Here is a 24,236-nt window from a genome sequence, read left to right on the forward strand (position 1 = left end):
TAGCGGGAGCATTCTCTCAGAGGTGGACATACCAGGGCAACTCTGAGCACCTCAGACGTGGGAGGCCACAAACCCCTTCTAGAGTGATGCCCCTGGCTCTGCCCCAGCAATGCCCGGGGTTTCTTTCCCCTTCCTTGGTTCTACAGAGACCATCTGATTGGCTCAAGCGGCTCCAGCGCTCATGCTTTAGCCAATCCGCTGTGGCACGCAGATGTGGCTTGTGGGCGCTCACTCCGGAGGTCAGACTTCCTTGGAGAAGGCAGAGTGGTGAGCTGGGTGGACCCCCAAGAAGTCTCCTCTTCTCCAGTACCTAAGAGAGTGCCCATTTAGGACGGCTACCCCAGCCCGTCGTCTCAGCTGCTGCCGCCTAGTATTTGCGTGGCTGGTGCAGAGACTAGGACTCCTAGGACCCCTGCCCGGGGCCCCTTCTCTCCCTCTCCCGAGGACACTCCCTCAGAGGCAAGGCTAGCTGTAGCACCCAAAGAGGAGGACTGGGAGGCAGGCAGAACAGCCAGCCAGCGGCCCCGCTACCGGTCTCAGATAGCGTGTCTAGCCCCTGCCCTCGCCCCGCCCTACACACCCCGCCTCACCCCTGCGGTTAGTATCCCGGTGACTTGCCAAGCCAGGGTGTGGCTTGAGAATGCAGATTGATCTGCGTTCAGCTGGGCCACAAACACCGAGTCGTTATCACCTGCGTCTACCTTACTTTCTCTAGGAGATTGAGCAGTGCTGGGGGAGGGAGACAGTGGTCAGGTAGAGAGGGGGCACCTTGCCGCTGCTGCTTTTTCCTTCACTAGGCGTCAGGCTAAATGTCAGGCTGGATATGCTACCCCCCCCGGAGACACAGGAGTAATCAGGAGAAGCTGAAAGTTGGTGCTGCTGGGTGGGAAGGAGGCGGCCTCCTGGCCAGAAGTCTCATATGGTAGCAGGGGGAAAAGGAGCAGGTGGGCCAGTCTTTCTGGGCTTTGAAGAAAGGAAAGGGGCTTGGGGGGTGGGAGGGATGAACAGGCAGAGCCCAGAGGAGGGTCGGGCAGCTCCTCTGTCTGGTACCAGAATGGTGGGGACATGTCATCATACGTTTGTTCAAACCCGTAGGACGTACAATGGCAAAAGTGAATCCTAGTATATATAACCTGTGGACTCTGAGTGATCATGTAGGTTCATCAGTTGTAACAAATGCACCACTCTGGTGGGAGATGTTGAGAATGGGGAGGCTGTGCATGTGTGGGGACTGGGGTGTATGGGAAATCTCTGTACTTTCCCCCTCAGTATTTATTTATTTATTTATTTATTTATTTTTTATAGATTTTACTTTATTTTAGAGAGAGAGTGTGCTGGGGGAGGGGCAGAGGGACAAGGAGAGGCAAAGCCGACTCCCCGCTGAGCATGGAACCCCAAGCAGGGCTCTATCTCCAACCTGAGATCAGGATGTGAGTGGAAACCAAGAGTCAGACGCTTAACTGACTGAGCTACCCAGGCACACCCTTTCTCCTCAATTTTAACTGTGAACCTAAAACGGCTATAAAAATATTAAGTCCTTTTAAAGAAAAAAAAAAAAGTATTGCAGAGCCAGGGAAATTAAGAATTTTAGACACCCCAAACCTGAAATACTGGAAAATCAATGGTGGCCCACCTCCCACCAAAAAAAAAAAACAAAACAAAACAAACAAAAACCCCAAAATTTTAAAACTAAAGGAAGTCCTGCAGAGATTTTTTTTTTTCTTATGACTACTACCTCGATTCTATTTTTGAAATGTAAAATATAAAATCCTTCATTTCCCTTGTTTTCTTGGTGCCCCTGCTTTGCGGGCCCCCTGATATATACATCCCCTGCCCTCTGGGGAGCCAGGCACTGCCTGGGGGCCCTGGAGCTGTGTGGAGGAGGTCCCAGAGCTCCCAGGACGAACTGGACACGTTCCCCGGAGAAAAACCCTCTTTGTACCCACAGTGTCTAGCATGGCGTCTGGCACATGAAAAGATTTTAAAATGAACAAGTGGCTGAGTTGCTTTTGAATGGAAGGATGTGCCAACTACTGTGTAAAACTTCAAGGCCATTAGGAGTTAAATAAACCTCTGAACTGTTTGGTGGAACCAGTAAATATGTGTGGTGAGCTGAATAATGACCCCCAAGGGGGTCCACATCCTAATTCCCAGAATAGATAACCTTACGTTGCCAAAGGGACTTTGCAGATGTGATTAAGAGTCTTGAAATGGGGAGATTATCCTGGATAATCCAGGTGGGCCCAGTGGAATTGTAAAGGTCCTTGTAAGTGAAAGAGGGAGGGAGGAGGGTCAGAGTCGGAGAAGAGGTGATGAAGGAAGTAATGTGATTGTTGGCGACGAGCCAAGGAATGAAGGAAGCCCCCCCCGGGATGCTGGAAAGGGCCAGGAAAGCCATTGTCCCCTAGAGCCTTCTTCTTCTTCTTTTTTTTTTTTTTTAAGATTTTATTTATTTATTTGACAGAGAGAGACAGAGCGAGAGAGGGAACACAAGCAGGGGGAGTGGGAGAGGGAGAAGCAGGCTTCCCGCGGAGCAGGGAGCCCGATGATGCAGGGCTCCATCCCAGGACCCTGGGATCATGACCTGAGCTGAAGGCAGAAGCTTAACCACTGAGCCAGGCGCACCCCCCCCCCCGCCCCCCGCCCACCCCGAGCCTTCTGAAGGAAGGCAGCTCAACTAGCTAGCCCTAAGCCCCATCTCAGACTTCGGACCGCCAGGACCGTACAAGAGTGAGTCTGTGTTGTTTTAAGCCACCAAATGTGTGGTCATTTCTTACAGCAGCAATTGGAAACTAATGAACAATGTACATCCCTTTCCTCCCTTTAGGGAGAATGTTTTCTGAATTCCAAATATTTAATCAAGAAATAAGCTTTCAAAACATGGTCTGTTTGCGGGCGCCTGGGTGGCTCGGTTGGTTAAGCGACTGCCTTCGGCTCAGGTCATGATCCTGGAGTCCCGGGATTGAGTCCCGCATCGGGCTCCTTGCTCAGCGAGGAGTCTGCTTCTCCCTCTGACCCTCCCCCCCCCATGCTCTCTCTCTCTCTCATTCTCTCTCTCTCAAATAAATAAATAAAATCTTTAAAAAAAATAAAAACAAACAACAAAAAAAACATGGTCTGTTTGCATTTTGGGGTCCACCCGTATTTACCTTCTTGTTCCATGTACCGATCTCCAGGGTCTTAGCAAAGCTCAATTTATTCATCTGTAAAATGGGATCTTGATCTTTCTATGCCTCAAAAAACCACTGTAAATCTCAAAAAAAGAAATTATTTTAAAAATACGTATTCTAGGATTTTAAAATTAGTTAAACATGATAATAGGTCTGAATAATCTATTTTCCTTTATCTGGATATGAGGTTAAGCAAAAAATATGAATGATGCTTTCTAGATGAGAGAAGATAAAATTGGCACGGAAGCAGGGCAGAGGAATGATGGCATCTAGTACATTCTGGAGTTGCTTTGCTGAAAGCATATGTAGATGCTTTGGGTTCATTTCCCTCAAAAGAAAATCTGGGGCCAGGGGCGCCTGGGTAGCTCTGTCAGTTGAGCGTCCGACTCTTGGTCTTGGCCCAGGTCGTGATGAGATGGAGCCCTCCATGGGGCTCTGCACTCAGCTCAGAGTCTGCTTGAGATTCTCTCTCCCTCTCCAACCCCCTGCCCTCCTCCCCCTGCTCGTGCTTTCTCTCTCTCTCTCTCTCTAAAATAAATAAACAAAATCTTGGAAGGAAGGAAGGAAGGAAGGAAGGAAGGAAGGAGGGAGGGAGGGAAGAAAGAAGGAAGGAAGGTAGATAGGAAGGTCTGGGGCCAAACGTGCTGCTGCTGCCTAAGGTCCTGCTCATTTCCACTTCATACCTTGGGGATAAGAGACTGAGTTGTCTACAGGTTGTAAAAGCCAAAGAAAGGAATGGTGGGTGTTGCCAGATAGGAACCAAGGTGTAAGGAAAGAAGATTTCAAAAGATTCAGAGAGCAGAAGAAAATGAGCACAAGGTCAGAGAGTCTAAAGGGAAACTTGATAAAACTCTAAAATATATGGGATTTAGACAATAAAATTAAATGATCCTGATTGAGGAAGGAAAGGAGGATGAGGTTCCTAAGGAAAGCAGCTGTGGGCAGTGAGCCTGCTCTGCAGGGCGTTCTCCGATGAGCTGAGACTGGAAGCGTGTGTTAGGAAGTAGAGAAAGACGAATATAAAGGAGCCTGCCAAGAAAACGAATGGCCAGTGTGAGCTTAACCGTGCAGAAAATGGTAACAACAACAAAAGGGCCTTTTTAGTTCTGGAGCTGGCAGACGCTTGAAGGCAAGTGAGCATTGGGGGGCTGATGGCCAAGCGGAGCCCAGCATCCACTGGCCCAGCGCAGATGGCCCTCTGCCCCGGAGACCAGAAGGAACGGCACGGTAAAGGGAGAGATGGAGCCAGATGGTTGAGTAGAGATGGTCAAGAACACCTGGTGGCCTGAGGTAGTTCAAGGCCAGGCCCGTGAGATACATCCCAGGGGACAGGATGACCTTCAGGGGACCTCTTTACACTTTAAAAACCACTGGCAGAATCCTTGAGAAGTCACTGAGCAGGCCCAGAAATCTAATCAGAGCCAATGTTTCCCTAATTTTCCAGGAGCAGAGAATGCTAAACATGAGCAGCATTGTATAGGGAGGCACTCTGTCAGTCCGTGGCTAGACCTCAGAGTGGATTACCCATGTGGCTTGTGAATTCAGAGGGAAAAAGAAAGCGGTGAGGATTCAGAGTCATCACAGGGGATTTGCCACCCCGACTCCTGCCAGCCTTATAACCTTCAGGTTACGGTAGACAAACCGGTGGATCAGGACATTGTCATGGATATAGACTCAGAATATCAGGCCTGGTAGCGACTTTACGGTGATTTATTCCTCTCATTTTATAGATAAGGAGAATCTCTGGGCAGTATGGAGACTGGGGCCCCTCCCACATGTCCAGCCTTCCCCTTGGAGGCCCACCCAAACACACGGTATTTCAACCAGACATCCAGCAAATGCCACAATTGAGGGCTGGCTGATCTCAGAATTAGAGGTTTTATAACTGTTCAAATAGCCAGAATCCAGAGTTTTAGTTTATTACTTGAGCATCAACCTGAACCAAGGCCTACAAGTAGCCCTGTCCTGTCATTACTTTTAAAAAATGATTCACATACAGAAACAGAACGCCCTGTTCAAAATGACAAAAAAACGAGAGAGGGAGCAGAACATTGGACGAAAGAATTCACATTTTCTCAGTATGTTGGAGCAAATTCAGAACCTACAGTAGGTAATCTGAAGAGGGATAACGAATGGAGGATTTAAAATTTTTCACAAATGCCGTAAGAGGAGGACCTCATTCAATAGTAGCTCTTGTGAAAAGGTCTGGAGACTTCACTGTAGGCAAAACATAAACTGATAGGGTAAAAAGACAACCAAGAAGGTTAATACAGCCTTATGCTGTGCGGTATGCAGAATAATGGCCCCCAAAAACGTCTGCGTCGGCGCCTGGGTGGCTCAGTTGGTTGAGCGACTGCCTTCGGCTCAGGTCATGATCCTGGAGTCCCTGGATCAAGTCCCGCATCGGGCTCCCTGCTAGGCAGGGAGTCTGCTTCTCCCTCTGACCCTCCCCCCTCTCATGTGCTCTCTCTGTCTCATTCTCTCTCCCTCAAATAAATAAATAAAATCTTTAAAAAAAAAAAAAAGTCTGCGTCGTAATTCCTGGAAGCCAGGAGTATGGCACTTTACATGGCAGAAGGGACTGTGCAGGTGTGATTAAGTGAAGGGTCTTGAGATGGGGAGATTATCGTGGATCATCCAGGTGGGTCCAGTGTGCTCACAAGGGTCCTTCCAAGTGAAAGGGGGAAGCAGGAGGGTCAGAGTCAGAGAAGATATGACAATAGTAGAAGCGGGAGGTATGCAGGACCCCAGGCGAGGAATATGGGCTGCCTGTGCAAGCTGGAAAAGGCAAGGATATGGATTCTCCTCTAGAGTTTCCAGAAGAAACACCACCTTAATGACCAGCTTCCAGAACTGTAAGAGAATAAATTTGTGTGGTTTTAAGCCGCTCAGTGTGTTGTAATTGTTGCAGCAGCCATAGGAGAAGAATGTAGGCTGCTTTAAGAGTGGTTAGAATGTCCAGCCAAACGAAGGTTCTACAATGCAGTCATTATATCACATCTGAAATGTTACGTTCAGTTCCGGTTTGGGTTTTCAGAACTATGTTGACAAAGTCAAGCACGTACCAGATGTCGAAGGACCTCTAAGTCATAACAAATAAGAAAGAGCTGAAAAGATTGGGTATTTTCAGCCTGAATGATATAAAGACATAACCGTTGTCTTCAAATGTGTGAAGGGTTCACATGTCAAAGAAAGTTTAGGATCACCAGATGGCAGAATTTGAATAAGTTGGAACTACAGGGAGATTCAGGTCGTTCTAACCAAGAAGTTTCCAGAAGTTTAATCAGAGTGGCCAACAAAGTAAATGCTGTTCCCTGTTAGATAGTAAGCTTCCCGTCACTGGAAGCATTGAATCAGAGGCCAATGGTCATTATTCAGCAGTGTTGGAAAGGATTCCTCCATAAGGTCAAGCAAGGTTGGTCAATAAGACTGCTCTAGCAGTCTCAAATTTGAAGACTTGATGACACATTTTCACTGGAGTCCAGATCCTTCCTTGTGCTACAATTTCTAATTCTCAAAGGAAAATAAAAGGCAGTAGCAGAAAGTCTCACTTCTGTTGCTTGTGTAACTGTCAGTGCTGTTTTTCAATCTCCTTGCGAGCTGTCATCTTGATAGGTAAGTGAAGGATCGAGGTCACCGTCTCACAGTTGATGTACTAAGGAGATGGCAAGGCCCCCACACGGGGTCCCAGGAACCCGGGAGAACCCGGCAGTCTCCCCACTCCTGCCCTCAAGCCGGCGGATGGACCTCAGTTCTGTCCTGTCTTAAAAGTGGCCGCACCTCAGCTTGGTGCTCACCTCCTCAAACAAACAGTACCTCCTGTGCGTCGGGAGGCAAAGCAGGTGCCAGTATGTGAGAGGAAGATCATCTCCAGCGGGGAACCAAGGCTCCTGTAAGAATGGGGTCGCCAGGACAGGGCAGAACACAGAAGCGGGCCACGCTGCAGAGGAGTGTCTGGGACAGCATCTTCCCCTGGCCCAAATGTCTCGACACAGAAAGTGGAAGAGCCAGCTGCAGGCCCACTGGCGCTTTCTCACCTCTCCACGTTTTTCTCTGGAAGCCCCAGACGCTGCTGCTGCTGCTTAATTTGCAAGAAGAAGAGCCAGGTGCCACATAAAACCCGTTCTCGGGTGGTCATCACCTCCGCGCTCCGTCCCATGCGGAGGCGGAGCTCTGGCAGCGCCGGGCTCTCGGTGTCGGCTCTGCTGCAGGCACCGGCCCGCGGCTCGCTCCCACCGGGGAAGGACCTCAGACACGCCGGTGTGAGCTCATTAAAACGTCCTCAGTCGGGGCGCCTGGGTGGCTCAGATGGTTAAGCGTCTGCCTTCGGCTCAGGTCATGATCCCGTGGTCCTGGGATCGAGCCCCGCGTTGGGCTCCTTGCTCAGCGGGGAGTCTGCTTCTCCCTCTCCCTCTGCTGTTCCCCCTGCTTGTGCTCTCTCTCTGTGTCAAAAATGAATAAAATCTTTAAAAAAACAAAAACGTCCTCAGGCAACATGCCTGGACAGGTGTCCACTTGCCTCCCACCCCGAGATGATTGTGGTCATAGCTACGTGTAGACATAATATTGCCCCGCGTGATAACATCATTCCTACGTCGCTGCCTCCCCCGCAGCCTCCTTTGTCCTCCCATCCAGTGACTTGTGTGTGTGTTTTAATACCCGCTTGCCGGATTTCTGCTTTAATTCAGTAGATTTGTTTTTAAGGCAAGAGAAGAAGAAGCATGCTCAAAGAATGGTGGCTGTGCTTTCAGAAAGGGACGGGTTTCCTTCCTGGCACCTCTGTCCTGCGGGGATCGTGGGCTCACTTGAGGGTGGCAGCGCCAATAGCCGGCCCAGGGCGGTGCGTCAGCCTCCCCCAGACCGTCAGAGATTGGCACCCACGCTCAGGTAGAAGCAGCGTGCACGCCCTGCAGATGCCCACCCGCCACCCTGTGCAGCCCACCCCCCCCCACCCCCCGGTGCCGCCCCCTGCCTCCCACCAGGCGGTCTGAGCTGCGGTGAACGGGACAGGGGACGTAAGCTCCCCGTGGATCGTGCGCCTGGGCCCCCCTCACCGCAAGCTATGCGTGGCTCCCTCGCGAGGACGTGAAGTGGGTTCTCACCGCCATCAATTTTGAATGCCCGGAGGCTTCTGCTGAAAGAGAGAAGTCGTGGGTTCAGCCTTTCTCATCTCCATTTTCTCGCCTGCCCAAGGGGAATACTAATGGTTCCAGATTCACGGGGCGGTTGTGGGGGTTATAGGACTTCATTCATGGGGAGCCTTTAGAAGTGGGCCTGCCTGGCCCTTAGTACCCTTACGCTCTGTTTATCATCGCTGAATGAATGCATGCACAAATGTGTGGTGAGTGACAAACTTACCCGCAGATTTGATTATTGAAATAACAGGTGGAAGAAAATCACCCCTCATCTGTGGACATTTTCAGTGCTTCATGTTTGTATTTTGCACTGTGAAATACCCTTTTTTCTTTTCCAGGACTATACTTTGTTATATGAAGAGGCAAAATATTTTCAGCTTCAGCCCATGTTGTTGGAGATGGAAAGATGGAAGCAGGACAGAGAAACTGGTCGCTTTTCAAGGCCTTGTGAGTGCCTAGTGGTGCGAGTCGCCCCAGACCTCGGAGAAAGGATCACACTCAGCGGTGACAAATCCTTGATAGAAGAAGTGTTTCCAGAGATCGGCGACGTGATGTGTAACTCTGTCAACGCAGGCTGGAATCACGACTCAACGCATGTCATTAGGTTTCCACTGAACGGCTACTGTCACCTCAACTCGGTCCAGGTATAGCCTTGTCACACCCTGTGTGGCATCCAATGTCGCTCTTAATGCTGTTACTTAACCTTGCCTTCACACAGCGCCTTCCCTCCAGGGAGCTGGGAGACTCACGTGGCATCACTTCTGCTGGGTAGGCAAGCAAGCACGTGCACCCTCTACGCACTCATTCAGTCGTTCCCCGGGTATTTGTTGAACATCTACTATGTGCCCGGTGCTGGTATGAGCACTGGAGATCCAGAAGTCAAAGAAAGAGACAATAGCTCTATTTTCCCAGAATTTACGTTCTGAGAAGGATAGGGGGATGGTGGGGGGGTGGCAAACAGTAACCAGCAGACCCATTAAAACAAAAGTTTAATGAGGAAAAAAAAAAAAGAAATGTTGGTCAGATGGTGAGAAGAGGACAGCTGGGATGGAATATCCCAGGCAGAGGGACCAGTAAGTTGCGACGACCCCGAGGTAGGAGTCTGCTTGGCCTATTGAGGAGTATCCGGAGAGCCCATGGGGCTTGAAGATCAAGTGTCAGGGATAGGGAGCGCCGAGACACGAGGCCAGCAGGTGGCCAGGGACAGATCATGGATTGCCTCTTGGGCTCTGGGATTTTTTTTGTTTTGGTTTATTTTGGTTTGGGATCATTTGCTTGTGTGAGTAAAATGGAAAGCCATTTGAAAAATTTGAGCAAAAGTGTGGCATGATGTAACTCAGATTTGATAATGAATACTCCAGCAGCAGATGGAGAATGGTGGAAGCAAGGGGACCAGTTAGCAACATTTGAGAAGTGTCCAGTTCTGAATATTTTGAGTGTCATAGAACTGACAAGGTTCTCTGACGATGGCTGTGGGTTCTAAGAAACCAAGGATGACTACGATTTTTGACAGGGCAACTAGATGAATGGAATTGCCATTTTCTGAGACAGAGAAATCTATGGGAGAAGGAGACTTAGGGGTGGAATTCAGAAGTTTGGTTCACATGTGAGATGCCATGTCCCTTAACACGTTGGTGGGTGTGTTCATCATCTTAACTAATGTGTGGCGGCTCTGGGCCAAGGGTGGTACGTGCCTTGTCTTCTTAGAACCCTAACAGGTGAGCACTGTGAATCCCCCGTCTTGCTGAGGAGAAAGTGGAGACATACCTATGTCTTGGCTCCAGGTCTATAAGACTCAAAACGATTTCAAGTCAATGGAGTAAGGGCTTGGGGCCCCCCCCAGCTCTTTTTAATTGGAGTGGGCCCATGACTTTGTTCAGGATTGACCCAACAAAACCTCTCCCACAGCTCAAAGACTAGAAGCACCCACTCTACCATTCCTCTTGGAGATTGTTCCACAACTATTTATAATGTTTAAAATTTATGAACAGATGTCTGAGGACAGAAGAGCAGGGGAAACTGGCGGAAGCAGCGTCCCAGGAGCGCTGGCGAGACACTCAAGAGCATGGCAGCCGCTGGGTTGGATGGGGCCAGAGGTGCACCCGCACCACCCTGTGTTCCCGAGTGGGGCCTCTGCTACTTATCATCACAGCCTCTAAAGCTCTGAAAGCCTTTCACCTCCCACACACACAGCCTGCCCCAGCTTCCCTCCAGATGGAGGCGGGGGCAGCGCCCATCAGATGACAGACAGCACTGCTTCCCTAGGGCTCTATCTCTCACACAAAAGCCATGGAATAAATTCATATGCCTGACAAGTTACCCAGTTATTCAAGTCTGATCAGATGAGGACGTTTTAATCTGGATTAACATCATCGGTGACACAGCCATGACGTGACCATGACACGGTTGATGACTCTAGCTTCCTGTTCCACCGACCAAGAAAATAGGCACTGTGCTCTAGGCATCCAGAAGTTTTGGGCTAAGATGCACAAGACCTGATACTCCAACCCACCCCTGGAGTGATTTTAATATTCTCAAGTGATCACTAACATTAAGGAATTTTGCTATTCACAAATTGATGTTTAAAAAGAACTGGCCAGGGAGCGTAGCAGTTTGCATGGCATTGAAATAAGCTTTGATCACATCCAGGGTAACATTGAGTCATATGGAAGGATGATCATATTATTTGGGGAGGAAGCTTCGGGATTTCCATATTCAACAATTTAGCAACCTAACAACACTGCAAGACCGACCATACCAGCATTGGGTGCTTCATTGTTCACAGCTTTTTCTACCTTTGTAATTCCTCTCCCAATCAAGGCAAAGAATCCTTCCTAGTGAGTGGTTTGGCCGAGCAAACTGGGGTTTTTCTTGCTGACGGGCTATGTTCCTGCCTCTGCTGGGGACATCTTAGAGTGGGCTCTCGGGTCTTCACCTTTCTATTACTGACTTGCCACCAAAGCACTTCTTGATTTTGAACTTAGGGATTATTTTCTTCATCCTGTCCCTTTGCTGACTGGTGTGTGTATGCATGTGAATATAGCTACAGAACTAGAGCACTGCAGGGTAGAATGTTTATTTTGTTCTCATAAGGACTTTTTTTTTTAATTTGCCAGCATTTGAAGTTTGAGTTTTTAGAAAGCATACTGTATTGTTTTCCAATCTCTAGTTAGCCGTTTTGCAAACTAGCAAATTACATTCCACATAGAAGGTGACCAAAAAATAATAATTTAAAGAGAAACAGAGAAACACCTTACATTGAGTAAATTTTGAAAGTTATTTAATAACATTTCACTTCATTCCCCCTTAAAAAATTTTGAGCCAAGCTTTTTTTTTTTTTAAGCTATGATTGAGTTGTCATCCCTTTAGAGTGGTGGAGAAGCAATTTAATTCTACCCAGAAGCCCAGGGAACATTTGCAAGTCCAGTGTCTGTTGGATTTCTAGGGAAACGATGCTCTAGATCAATTTTCTGTATTTTTGCCTATCTAAGAGTGTAGGAGTGTTTCCTGCATTTAAGGCTGTCAGACCTATAGGTGACCGACCCAGGGATCTTTCTGGCATTACGTATTTGATTTCAAAATTGAAGAGATTATGAGAAGTGATTATTACATGAGAAGTTTAGAATATCTTTATTTTGGGTGTGTTTTCCAACATTTAACCGTTGCATTTATGCTTGCCTCCCTGAATGCACACAGGGCAATAAATCTATTTCGGACGCCATAAACTTGAAAACCTGTAGATAAACCTCGACTGTCTTCAGCAGTCCATTTGTTCTGCTATTGAAATGATATCGGTCTTCCAAACTGAAATATATTAAGTTCGTACTGGCAGCCTTCAACAGGGCCAGAGCTGAGGGTGAATGAGTTGAGAATGAATCACTGGCTGAGTAAATTCAGATAAAATCAGCGTGTGGCCATATCATTTATCATCTCCTGGACGATATTTTAGTGATGAGATTTGAAATGTGAACCCTCTCTTTTTGCAGAGAAGGTAGCATTGCACGTTGCAAGAAACATGGCATCTGAGGCCAGACAGACCTGAGTTGGAAACCCAATCCCATCACTGACGTGCTGGGAGCCTCAGTTTCCCCATGTATGAAATGGGCTGTCCACCCATACTGCCAGGTGGTTGTAACCATTAAATGAGCTGGCCCGTGTGTGGCAGGCATGGAAAGGCGCATCTGAAGTCTTAGAAATGATGCTCCCTCCCTCCTGCCCTTCCATCCAGGGTCTTCCACCAGAAGCAGCAACTCAAGAGACTTGGGGGACGGGTACGAGTGACCCGGGCTGCACAAGATCTCAAACTTCAGGACACTTCTTTGGGCTGTGTGTGTGGCCAGAGGACCCATCTCCCCGCTAACCAGGATGCTTGTCTTGGCCCCGTGCAGGTCCTCGAGAGGTTGCAGCAGAGGGGATTTGAAATCGTGGGCTCCTGTGGAGGAGGAGTAGACTCGTCTCAGTTCAGTGAGTACGTCCTGCGGCGGGAGCTGAGGCGGACGCCCCGTGTGCCCTCCGTTATCCGGATAAAGCAGGAGCCTCTGGACTAAATGGACAGATTTCTTATGCAAAAAGGAAAAAAGAAAACCGTACACAACAGATAACGCAAACAAAAAAAGGGACATTTATGTGCAGTTGGGACAGCAAACCAAGTCCTGGACCTAAAATTGAATAAAAAGACACATTTATATCCAATAGAGACCACACCTGTATTCATATGGGAACAATTGGAATAGTGATATCCTCAAGGTGTAAAAAAAATATATAAATATATATATATGTCAAAAGGTAGGAAATGCAAAAAAAGGAAAAAACAAAAGTTTTAAAAAGGTGGTAGCTACAGTTGGTGCTGTGATGGCCGTGAGGTGTCCCGGGCCTCCCGAGGCCCCCGACCAATATACAAGCCATGAGCAGTGAGGACGCATCTCCTTACGGTTTCCATTGCCAACAGCCATCCATTGTTTCCTTTTCCTTTGTCTTTCTTTTTCCTTTTTTTTTTTTTTTAACACAAAACACCTTGAATGGAGTTTATTTGCATATGGAGGCTTCATGTCCTCTCTTTTAAGCGGGACCTGGCAGGACTTCAGAAAAACCCTCATGAGCACACTGCATTCGAAAGACATTAGACATTTTAAATGTAGTTTGTTCAGAAGTCACACTTTTTTGTCCGCCTTCACAGATGTGAACATTACTTTGTTTTTAAACTGATCAGTTTTGCAAAGGGGCCAGAATTATTACTTGTTAGAGTTGCTCCAGTTTGAGTCTGCTGCTTTCCTACAATTTTTCAAATTTTATAATGTATTAAATACAATAAACTCTGTTTAAAAAATAAGGTCTGTGTGAAACACAAGTGTGGGGATGAGGCTGTATTAAAATGAGATTTTTTTTTTTCTTTTTCTGAGTTTTCTGTGTTGAACATCAGAAAGAGGCCCTCAAAGCTGACGCCAGTTTTGAGGTCAAACCCGCTAAAGGACAAGGATGTGATCACGTGTTCTAAATGGTTCTGTTCCCACTCAGCACGTGTCCTCACCTGTGCTTCGCTACTCTTCGCTGGTTAGCAAGATGATCTTCCTTCTCGGGAACTTTTCTTTTATAAATTTTAGTTATCTCTCGCTGCAGGGCAAACCACGCCAGAACTTAGCAGCTTAAGACAACATTTTATTCTCTCTCATGATTCTGTGCTTCTCCTGAGTGGCCTGGCCTTTGCTGGCCTGCGTCTGTGGCAAGGTGGGGCTGTGATGTCCTACAATGCTTTCCCATGGGCTGCCAATCCATACTGGCTTAGGGCCTCTCTGTGTGGCTTGGCCCCGTCCCAGCTCGGGAGCCGGGTTCTAAGGGGGGTGGGCCCCGGCACAAGCGTTCCAAGAGGAAGGAAGCAGAAGCCGCCATGCTCTGAAAGGCCAGGCCAGAAATTGCTCAGTGCACTTCTGGGGCAGTCTGTTGGTTCAGGAGATACAGAGCCAGCCCAGATTCAAAGGGAGGGGAAATAAAATCTACCTCCTGCTGGGGAGAGTGACAAAGAACTTGTAGCCAACTTGAATCTACCATAACACCTGTCCAAAAAAATCCCCAAAGTACGGCATTGTGGCTTTGGAAGAAGGAGGGAAAATCTAAGAGCCAGAATGGTTGCTTTCTTATTAGCCCCAGAGGTTAAGAAACCTGAAGTCTCAGTACCACTTTGGAATTAAGCCTCCAGCTTTTCCGAGGTATTAGTGATTCCAGGGGCTCCTCCGTGAACCCCACCGTCACCTCCCTTCCCTACTCCCTCTCCTTCGTTCCAGACACAGTAAACCTGGCATGATGGTAAGATTGACAGGTAAACTATAATGTGTTTCTGCTGCAGAGACGTTCCTGTAGTGACAGGTGATTTCCATCCTGAACTTTCTTTTTTTAAATTAAAAAGCCTGTGCCTGAGGACACTAGTAATGAAAGTATCTCTGGCTTCTAAAACTAAAAGTAAGCTGTTAATGGCTCCTCTCACCCCCTGAAACACAGAGGCCCAAACACTGAATGACTCTAATGACTGCCAGCCAGTCCTCCCCATGGTTGTTTGATTTCCCTGTAGTTGGGTCTAATACAGCACAGTCTCAGACAAGACAGCCAGATCTGCTCCCACCAGCTACCTGCTCATCCCTGCTGGACCGGGAAGACAATGAAATGGCGCTCCGATTTTCCTAGTAATCCATTCTCATTAGGCAAAAGTTCCTAAAATCTTGAAATAAAGCAAGCACCCCGGCAGTCACATTTGCCCAGCACTCTCTGGGCAGTTAGCATTGTCCCCCCACACACAGCACAGACTGACGTGCATTATCAGCAACCACTGTCTTCTAAGTTTTTATGCCCATTTATACAACTACAGCCCAGTTGCCCATTCTTCGTACAAAACCTCTAATCCAATCCAATGCAGCAAACATAGCACATGTAATTTTCACACTGTGAGGCCTTGATTCCCAGAATCTTCAGGAAAGAGATGGTCATTCAAAATATAACTGAGTCACAATTGCATTTTGCCCTATTTTTATTACCCAATATGCAGTGCACATTCAAACTTCACTCGTCAGCCCAATAAGGATCTTTATGGCTGTGCTTATTTTCCGGAAAGAGGATCTGATCAAGCAAGGCCTATGTGCTATGTTTATTAATGTCTCTGAATTTGTCTGGTTGGTCTCTCACTGGTAGAATCAGGTTAATTTTTGGTTTTTTCTTTGCAAGAATACTGTATAGGTGATGTTAGGTCCTTATTAGATCACTTCACAAGGATCCATTTGGCCCATAATGATGACAGTATTTTTTTTTTTTATTTCTATTTCTTGTTTTTGTCTTTTTTATTTCTGGCTTTTATAAATCTTAATGCATGTGGGTTATGGTTTTTCTTTTGTGATGACAATTTTGACCACTTAGTTGAAGTGACATCCACCAAATTTCTCCAATGTAAAAGTAGCTTTTTCCCTTTGGGATTAATAAGTAATCGATGGGATGAAATTGTGGGACTGTAAATATCCTGTTCAACACACTTTTGCCCACCAGTTTGAACATTCATTGGTAATCTTTTCCTGAATCAATCGTTACCTTGCTGGTTATAAAAGTGTATTAAAAAAAAAAGCTACTATTTCCTGATCCACTGGCATTTTAAATAATGTTTTAATTTTTTGAGCAAAATATATTTGTTTAGTCTAAGGCACACAAACTATATTCTTTGACCTGCTCTTTTCTAAGAAGTATCTTAGAAAAATAGAATGAAGTGAGCCACTTCTAAACTGGCTCCTAAATATTAGGTGAGTTTCTACACAGTAATAATATCCATGCCCTTAATGTTCCCTCGATGCCAGGCACTGTACTAAGCACTTTTTCTGCATTTAGCTCATTGAATCCTTATGACCACACTGGAGGTTGTATCATCCCTATTTCTCATTAAAGAAATTAATATTTTCAGACATCAGGTAAATGATATGATAAAGGTTAATGTTCAGTTAAGCTTTGTAAGGAGGGCCAAAACAAACTAGTTGAGAAAAGTTTTTATGTTGTAGGAGGATGAGGAAGAAAGTAGATTATTACTTAGCAGCATTTTCTCCTTAAGATGGAAATGTGTTCCTGTATTTAGATATCGTGAGCATCCCTTCCAACACGTCCCCAGCGTGGTGATTGTAGGATGACTGTGACGTGGTTTCTGCCACGGGGTGCTGGGGGTGGCGGATGCTTGCACATCAGGCAGCAGAATTAGGGCATATACTTAGCTCACTACGAGGCACTATATATTGGGTATGTGTCACTTCGTATTTATAAACCAATGACTACCAATGTGGCACTTGGAAGATGGGGAGGCTTTCGCCAGGAAGGGGTATAGGGGAGGGCAGAGGCTCTGAGCTGCAGAAGCATAAGGCAGGTTCAGAGAATGGTGTGGGATGCAGCTGGGTTAGTTGGGGAAGAAACATGGCTGGAAAAGGAAGGTGGAATCGGACGGGAGTAGAGGTTGATCTCGGGTGCCGGGCTGGGGATGGACTGTGTTCAGGAGCTTTTGGGGAATCGTGGAAACTGGGCTCTGTGGATATTCAGCTGGGGGTCTTCAGGCTGGACAGGCTGAAACAGTCCGTTGGTGTGAGGGGCAGTTAAGTTGCTGTTTCTCCCATTCATCGATTCATGACCTACTAACCAGGCTAAGAACTGACAATCCACAGATATCTGAGAAATAAGACATCATCCTGGGTGTAGAGGTAAAAACTCAGCTGCCTACAAGGGCCAGCTGAGTCACACAAATTAGGAGAACAAGGGTCCTGTATACTGAAACATCTCATTTTCCCCTGGAAATCTAGATTTTTGTGTCATCTCTAGATGTGTGAATGTTAGAACTAATTCATTTTTTTCAAGTGCACAGATCAGACAAGACATCTGCAGCATTTGTAGCTCTGGGAATTATGAAATAATAAAACAGTTTTAGACATTCTAGAAAAATTCCATTTGGGTAAAACCATACGTGATGGCACCAGAACTTAGTTGTTTGAGGACATAACTTATTTAAAAAATAGGAAAATTTAAGGCAAACTTGTAGTCAGAATATCCTTTGATCATAAAGATTGAAATCCTAGTGTGTAACTGACAGTAGCAATAGTAAGCTTTCATGAAATGCTTACTCTGTGCTAGGGCTTTATGGATGCTCTTCCCTTCAGTCCTCATAGAAACCCTACGAAGTTGGCATTATTATCCCAATTTTGCAGATGAGAACATTGGTATGTCAAAAGATTTTGCCAAAGTCCACTAGAAACTTGGAACCGTGTGTACACACACACGTACACACACACACCCATGTTTGATTAATGCCTTGGACTCAACTCTCTGGTTTTCTAACTCACGCAAAAAAATATTTTGCTCTGTCCTTGGCAAGTTCAGTATGCTTCATTATAAAGCCACTAGACAAAAATGTCACTGCAGTGATTTACTGGTTATAGATTCGGAATGACTAAACCCTAGATAAACCCTATAGATAGGGAATTACTGAACAGAAGACACAGCGTCTCTGGATTTGTAACCGCCAAGCAGCTCTTCTTGGTAAAAGTTTACATTGGTTTTAGATTAGATCCCCAAACTTGCCTGTTCTTTTTTTTTTTTTTTAAGATTTTATTTATTCGAGACAGAGAAAGAGAGAGCACGAGCAGGGGGGGAGGGGCAGAGGGAGAGAGAGAAGCAGACTCCCCTTGGAGCAGGGACCCTGGGATCCTGACCTGAGCTTAACCGACTGAGCCACCCAGGCGCCCCCAAACTTGCCCATTCTTAAGACACACAAAAGGCACTTGTTAAAGTTACAGTCTACTCCCACCCCCTTCACCCCATGTCCCCACAGATACCTGAATCTCAATCTCTAAGAGCCTGGGAGTCTGTAGTTAACAGTGCCCACTACAGGTGATGCCTGGATCAGGCAAGTTTGGAAAATACTCGGTAATATCATTCGCTGTGCTCTGTCTATCCAGGCTAAGAATAGTAGATGAAAATCCTCCAGGGGTGCTTTTGTGGTGTGCCTTTTTATTACTTCATTGATGTTTATTAAACAATAGTTGGCTTCTATTCTTTTGAAACCAGACTGAGTCCTTCAAATGGAGGTAGAGGGGGCGGGGAAATACCTAACTGAAATTTAACCTGAGGGCTCTCATCCTTTCCTAACTAGTTAGAGAACTGCCTGATCCTGTGGAAATAGTCCACAAGCTACAGAATTCTTCCACCTCCTCTGAAAAAACTATCAGAGGCTTGAATGAACAGAAAAGTTACAATACAGGAAATCATAAGAGTAGCATCTACCACCTGCACAGTAGCTTCCTACAGGTGTGCAGGAATCTACTTTTTCCCATAAATTTTAATTAGTGTGAGTTCCTTCGAAATTGAAATGATGATCTTAGACCTTAATTTGAAAAGTACATAAATCTACAACCCTAACCATTTACTACAAAACTCCTTTGCACATGCTTTGACCTATGTTAGATTCAGAGAGCTCAATCCCACTGTAGTTCCCATGACTCCAAGTTCATCCTCTCTCTCTCTCCCTCTCCCTCCCCACTCCCGGTTTCTCTTTCTCCTTCACTCTGAGTATGACACCCAGAATTTCATCTATCAGATTGTGCTTGTCAGAATAAGGAACAGACAGTACAGGTATTAAATTATCCTGTTGAGTAACAGGACTGAAAAAAGCCAGAGAAACACTTGCTGTGCATTCCATTCAAACTTTGGAACTTGACTCAAAAAGTCTTCTGGAAGTTAAAGACCAAATCCTTGTCAAAGACGCATCGCATTAGTTGGAAAAGAAGAAAGACCAGTAGGGACAGTTGATTAAATCCAGCCTGCGGAGGCTTTAAAGGATCATTTAAAGGGCTGCAACTTGAGTAATCTATTTCATGCAGCTGGTTTGTGTCATTAATAGTAATGGGCAACAAGAGGAAGTGGTGGGTTGCTGGTGGCCCTAAAATTTAAATATTTCATCCATTATTGCTCTTTATTTGATATGATATTGTATTATTTAAAATATTGTTGTCCTAAAGTTATTCTCAAATATGTGGTCTCTTAATACATATGAATACCAGAAAATTTGGACTTCTGTTAGGTAGATTGCATATTCATGAAAATAATTCAGTTATAGCTCTTACTTTAAGCAGAGTAGATGTATTTCTACAATAGAACACTGACCTATATAATCTTTTCCCTACAGTCATTATAATTTCAAAATCTGACTTAGTTCCCATTGCCCCAGAAGGTAGAACTACATCCACACCCCAAACCCTTCTAATAGCTTTCTGCCTCTGTGTTAACCACGCTCCACCCCCTACCCACACCCACACCCACTTCTTAGAACTTTTCTTCTAAGCAAAGTTAGTTGAGTGATGGATCAAAATGATTTCTGTATAATCACTGAGAGCCTTTGTGTTAATATGAAAAATACACAAAGGCAATGACTTACCAAAAACCCAAACCACCGACAGAATAGCAGGACGGCATCTAAATGGTATTTCACAGGGCCGGTGGACGAGCCACATGACCATGTGAGGCCACCAGATCACTCACTTCTCAAATTCTCACCCCAAGGCGTGAACATCTTTTTCCTGTGTGTCACTGCTCTTCTTGGTCTCTGCTGTGTGATCTCATCCATTGATGGCTTTCCCGCCACCTCTGCTTCAGGGCCAGCCTCTCCCAGGGCCCCGGGCAGGGTGGCCAGCTCTGAGGACACAGGAACAAATAAGACATGGTCCTGCTATCTGACTTTGACTTAAGCAAGTGAGTAAGATGTAATCTTAAGTAATCTTACTTACTGAAATGATTTATTTCAGCATATTCTGTCATAAGCAAGGACAGATGCAGAGTCTGCAAAATATTTCCATTGCACCATCCAGAACTGAACTTATTTTTTGGCCCCTAGCCCTATCCTTTCTCTTTTTAAATTTCCTATCTCAGTTCAGGATGCTACCTCCTGTCCAAACCAGGAATCCACTCCCCACCCCCAACCCCCAAATTCGATATAAAGTATCTCCTAAATGTTTCTCAACCCAGTCTCTTCCTCCCCATCCCTATTACCACTTCTCAGTGTCATATTAGCAACTCCTCCAATGTGGACTCTTGCCATAAGATCTTAGTTTTTCTGCTGGGGGTTGGAAGTGTCGTTCCTGCAATGCACCCCCCACAGTGCAGCCTGCTCACTCACCTGTTAAAAGCCTCACCGTGATTTCTCGTTGCTTCCAGAATCATCTCACCTTCTTAGTGTGGCATCCAAGGCCCTCCCTGATCTAACTCTGCCTACCTCTCAACCTCACTGGTGGCCATCCCTGGCCTCCTGGATAATGCTTTCAACTCCCCTATGTGTCATATTGTTTTAAGTCTCCCTGCTTTGGAATATGTTTATCCTCTTATTTTCTTAATGACCTGCCACTCATCCTTTAAGACACCCCTTATCTATTACCACTTTCCCATATGCCCCTCAGCTGGGTGACCCTTCTCTGAGGTCCCAAAGCACCCTATTTGTACTTTTATCATTGCACTTACCATATGATATTGAAAAATCTATTTACAGGGCACCTGGAAGACTCAGTCAGTTAAGTGGCCAACTCTGGATTTCAGCTCAGGACATGATCTCGGGGTCCTGCAGTTGAGCCCCAGATCGGGCTCCATGCTCAGCAGGGATTCTGCTGAGGATTCTCTCTCTCCCTCTGTCTCTCCCCCTGCTCTCTCTCTCTCGCTCGCTCGCTCGCTCTAAAATAAATAAATCTGAAGAAAAACAAAAATCTATTTACATGTCTACATCTAATGGCCAAACTTAAGATCTTCAATGGGGAACTCTGACTTATTTATATTTATGTCACATCTAGTAGCTGCTAAAGAAATGCTTACTGATGACAGATAAACAAATGAAGTCTATTATTCCTAGAACAAGGCAGAGTGTGCGTTTCATGTTACTAACTCCATCAGTTGGAGAGCTTGTTAATACTCATAAACACTAGATTAAATGAAAATACATGTAAAGTAACTGGCATACAATAGGGAATTGATTATTAGTAATATTAAATCCCTCAAGCACTATGGGTTATTAAATGTTTATTTGCCCAATTAAAAGTCATGGTGGACTTCCACATTTGGCCAATATGGAATGACAGACTTACTTTCCCACCTGAAACAACTGAAAAACTAGACAAAATATATGAAACAATGGCTTTCAAGAGATTGGATATCAGGCAAGAGAGGACAGTGATCCCTAGGTTGCCTTGGCTAACTACCTGGAGGAAGTTTCCAGACATGGTGCAGGGAAGGGTAATCCAGGTAGAAGGCAGCGAGCGGCTTCCCTTAGTTTGACAGACAGAGCCAGCAGTCTATGGAAGCAAAGGCAGCGAAGGGAAGGTAATGGGGAGGAGAGAGCTGCCTATGCAAGGAGAAGAGCAGTGAATTGAAGAGGGCCTTCCTAGAGTCTTCTGAGTACTGATCAGTGCATGTGTCCAAGGAAATTACCCAAGGCTAGGCAAAGAACTATGGAGAAAGACAGAAAAATTATTGCTCAGACAGAGCCAGTAACAGTTCCTATTCGCATCAGCCAGAGTGGAAAACTTTATAATTAAGGGAGCATTGGCTAGAATACTGAGAATGCCTCAGTGGTAGGGAAATATTAGCCCTAGACTAAACATAGCTCTGATCTCACCTAACAAAGCTTAAAAGCAAATCCCAAAGGGATCAAACTATTTCCGAGTAACTCAACCTCATGCTAAAACAAAGTTTAAGAATATTTATAGAAATACAAATAGAACCAGCACCCAACAAGGTAAAATCCACCATATCTGGCATCTAATATAAAATTACCAGGCATGCAAAAAAAGCAGGAAAATACAACCCATAGTAAGAAGAAAAATAATCTAAACCAATTTAGAAATTACAGAGGTAACAGAATTAGTTGACAAAGACATGAAAACAGTTACTAATCTTTTTAAAAAAAAGTTATTAATCTATGTCCCATCTGTTCAAGGAGCTAAAGACTGAACATATTATGTTGCAACATAGAAATATGAGAAAGAACAACATAAAATTTCTGGAAATGAAAATTACAATGTCTGAAAAATATTCCTAACAGGATTGACAGCAGATTACACATTAGAGAAGAAAAAATTAGTGAACTTGAAGATATAGCAATAGAAACTATCTAAAATGAAACACTGATTTTTTGTAAAAGGCTGAAACAAAGTGAACAGAGCATCACTGAGCTGGGGGATGACTGCATGTAATTGAAGTCTCTCTCAAGGAGTATGTGTGTGTGTGTTGCGGGGGGGGAGACAGCAAAATATTTGAATAAATAATAGTTGAATATTTTCCAAACTTGAAGATGACTATCAACCCACAGATCCAAGGAGCTCAATAAACTCTGAACAAAAGAAACTTGAAGAAAAACAAACTAAGGCACATCATAATTAAAGTGCTTAAAAACAGTGATTAAAAAAATGTCAAAAGCAGCCACGGGGGGAGAGGGAAGATATGAACAGAGGAAGATAAAGATGCTAGAAAATTTCTTGTCAGAAACAATATAAGCCAGAAGACATTGAAGCAACAGCTTTAAAGTACTGAGAGACAAAAACTCAACTTATATTTCTATACCCAGTAAAAATATCTTTCAAAAGCAATGGCAAAACAAAGACTTTTCCAGACATAAAAGATTTCATCACCCGCAGATCTCTCTGAAAATGTTGAAGGAAGTCCTTCAGGTAGAAGGAAAATGATACCAGAGGGAAATCTGGGTCTATACAAAGAATGAAGAGCCCTAGAAATGATAACTACACCGGTAAACATAAAATACTTTATTCCTTAAATATTTTTAAAGGATAATTAACTGTTTAAAGCAAACAATAACACTACATTGTGGACTTATAGCATATGTAGAGGTAAAATGTATGACAACAATAGCAGAAGGAAGCGAGACCGAAGCATAGGGTTCTCCTACTATACGTCAGGTGATACGGTATCCCTTGAAGGCAGACTGTGATATCTTAAAATGACACTATATCCACTAAAGCAGCCACTAAAATAATGCAATGGAGTCACAGCTGATAAGCCAGCAGGGATAAAATGAAATCATAAAAAAACCTCATTTTATCCAAATGAAGGCAGAAAAAGAAGAAAAGTAAAAAAGTAGGTGAAATAAGTAAAAAATAGTACTCAGCTAGAAGTAAACCAAGCCATATCAATAATCACATTAAATGTAAATGGCCTAGGGGCACCTGGTGGCTCAGATGGTTAAGCGTCTGCCTTCGGCCCAGGTCATGATCCCAGGGTCCTGGTATCGAGTCCCGCATCGGGCTCCCTGCTCCGAGGGAAGCCTGCTTCTCCCTCTGCCGGCCGCTCCCCCTGCTTGTGCTCTCTCTCAGTCAAATAAATAAATAAAATCTTTTTTAAAATGTAAATGGACTAAAACCTCAATTAAGAGACAAATGTTGTCAGATCAGATAAAAATGTAACACTTTGTAACATATGCTGCCTACAAAAAACCCACTTTCAGAACGCCTGGGTGGCTCAGGTCATGATCCCAGAGTCTTGGGATCAAGTCCTGCATTGGGCTCCTTGCTCAGCAGGGAGCCTGCTTCTCCCTCTATTTGTGCTCTCTCTCTTTCTGACAAATACAATTAAAAAAAAAATTGTTTTTAAACCCACTTTCAATTAAAAAATAGGTTAAAAGTAAAAGAATAGAAAAAGATACACTATACTAATACCAATCCCACTAATACACAGATAGCTAGAGTTGCTATATTAATATTGGACAAAGTAGATTTCAGGGCAAAGAAAACTACCCGTGATAAAAAGTTCATTTCATAATTATAAAGGGGTCAAGAAGACATACTCCTAGGCATTTTTTTTTGTACATAGTAACAGAGCATTAGAATAGAATAGAATAGAATAGAATAGAATAGAATAGAATAGAATAGAATAGAATAGA

The 24,236-nt window shown here is 44.9% G+C and overlaps 1 protein-coding gene across 2 annotated transcripts in view; it reads left to right on the plus strand.

Annotated features, from left to right (window-relative positions):
- Nucleotides 1-13,694, plus strand: part of KCTD1 (potassium channel tetramerization domain containing 1) — an 89,657-nt gene extending 75,963 nt beyond the window's left edge. Inside the window, exons 4-5 of one of the 2 annotated variants that reach the window (XM_021686074.2) lie at nucleotides 8,644-8,949; nucleotides 12,694-13,037. In XM_021686074.2, the coding sequence (XP_021541749.1) occupies nucleotides 8,644-8,949; nucleotides 12,694-12,852 (465 nt within the window). In that variant the 3' untranslated portion in view covers nucleotides 12,853-13,037. Of the gene's footprint in view, nucleotides 1-8,643; nucleotides 8,950-12,693 lie in introns of both variants that reach the window. The other variant, XM_021686073.1, reaches the window with a different exon arrangement.
- The last annotated feature ends 10,542 nt before the right edge of the window (nucleotides 13,695-24,236 follow it).

This window comes from Neomonachus schauinslandi, chromosome 14, assembly GCF_002201575.2.
Source record: "Neomonachus schauinslandi chromosome 14, ASM220157v2, whole genome shotgun sequence".
NCBI lineage: Eukaryota > Metazoa > Chordata > Mammalia > Carnivora > Phocidae > Neomonachus > Neomonachus schauinslandi.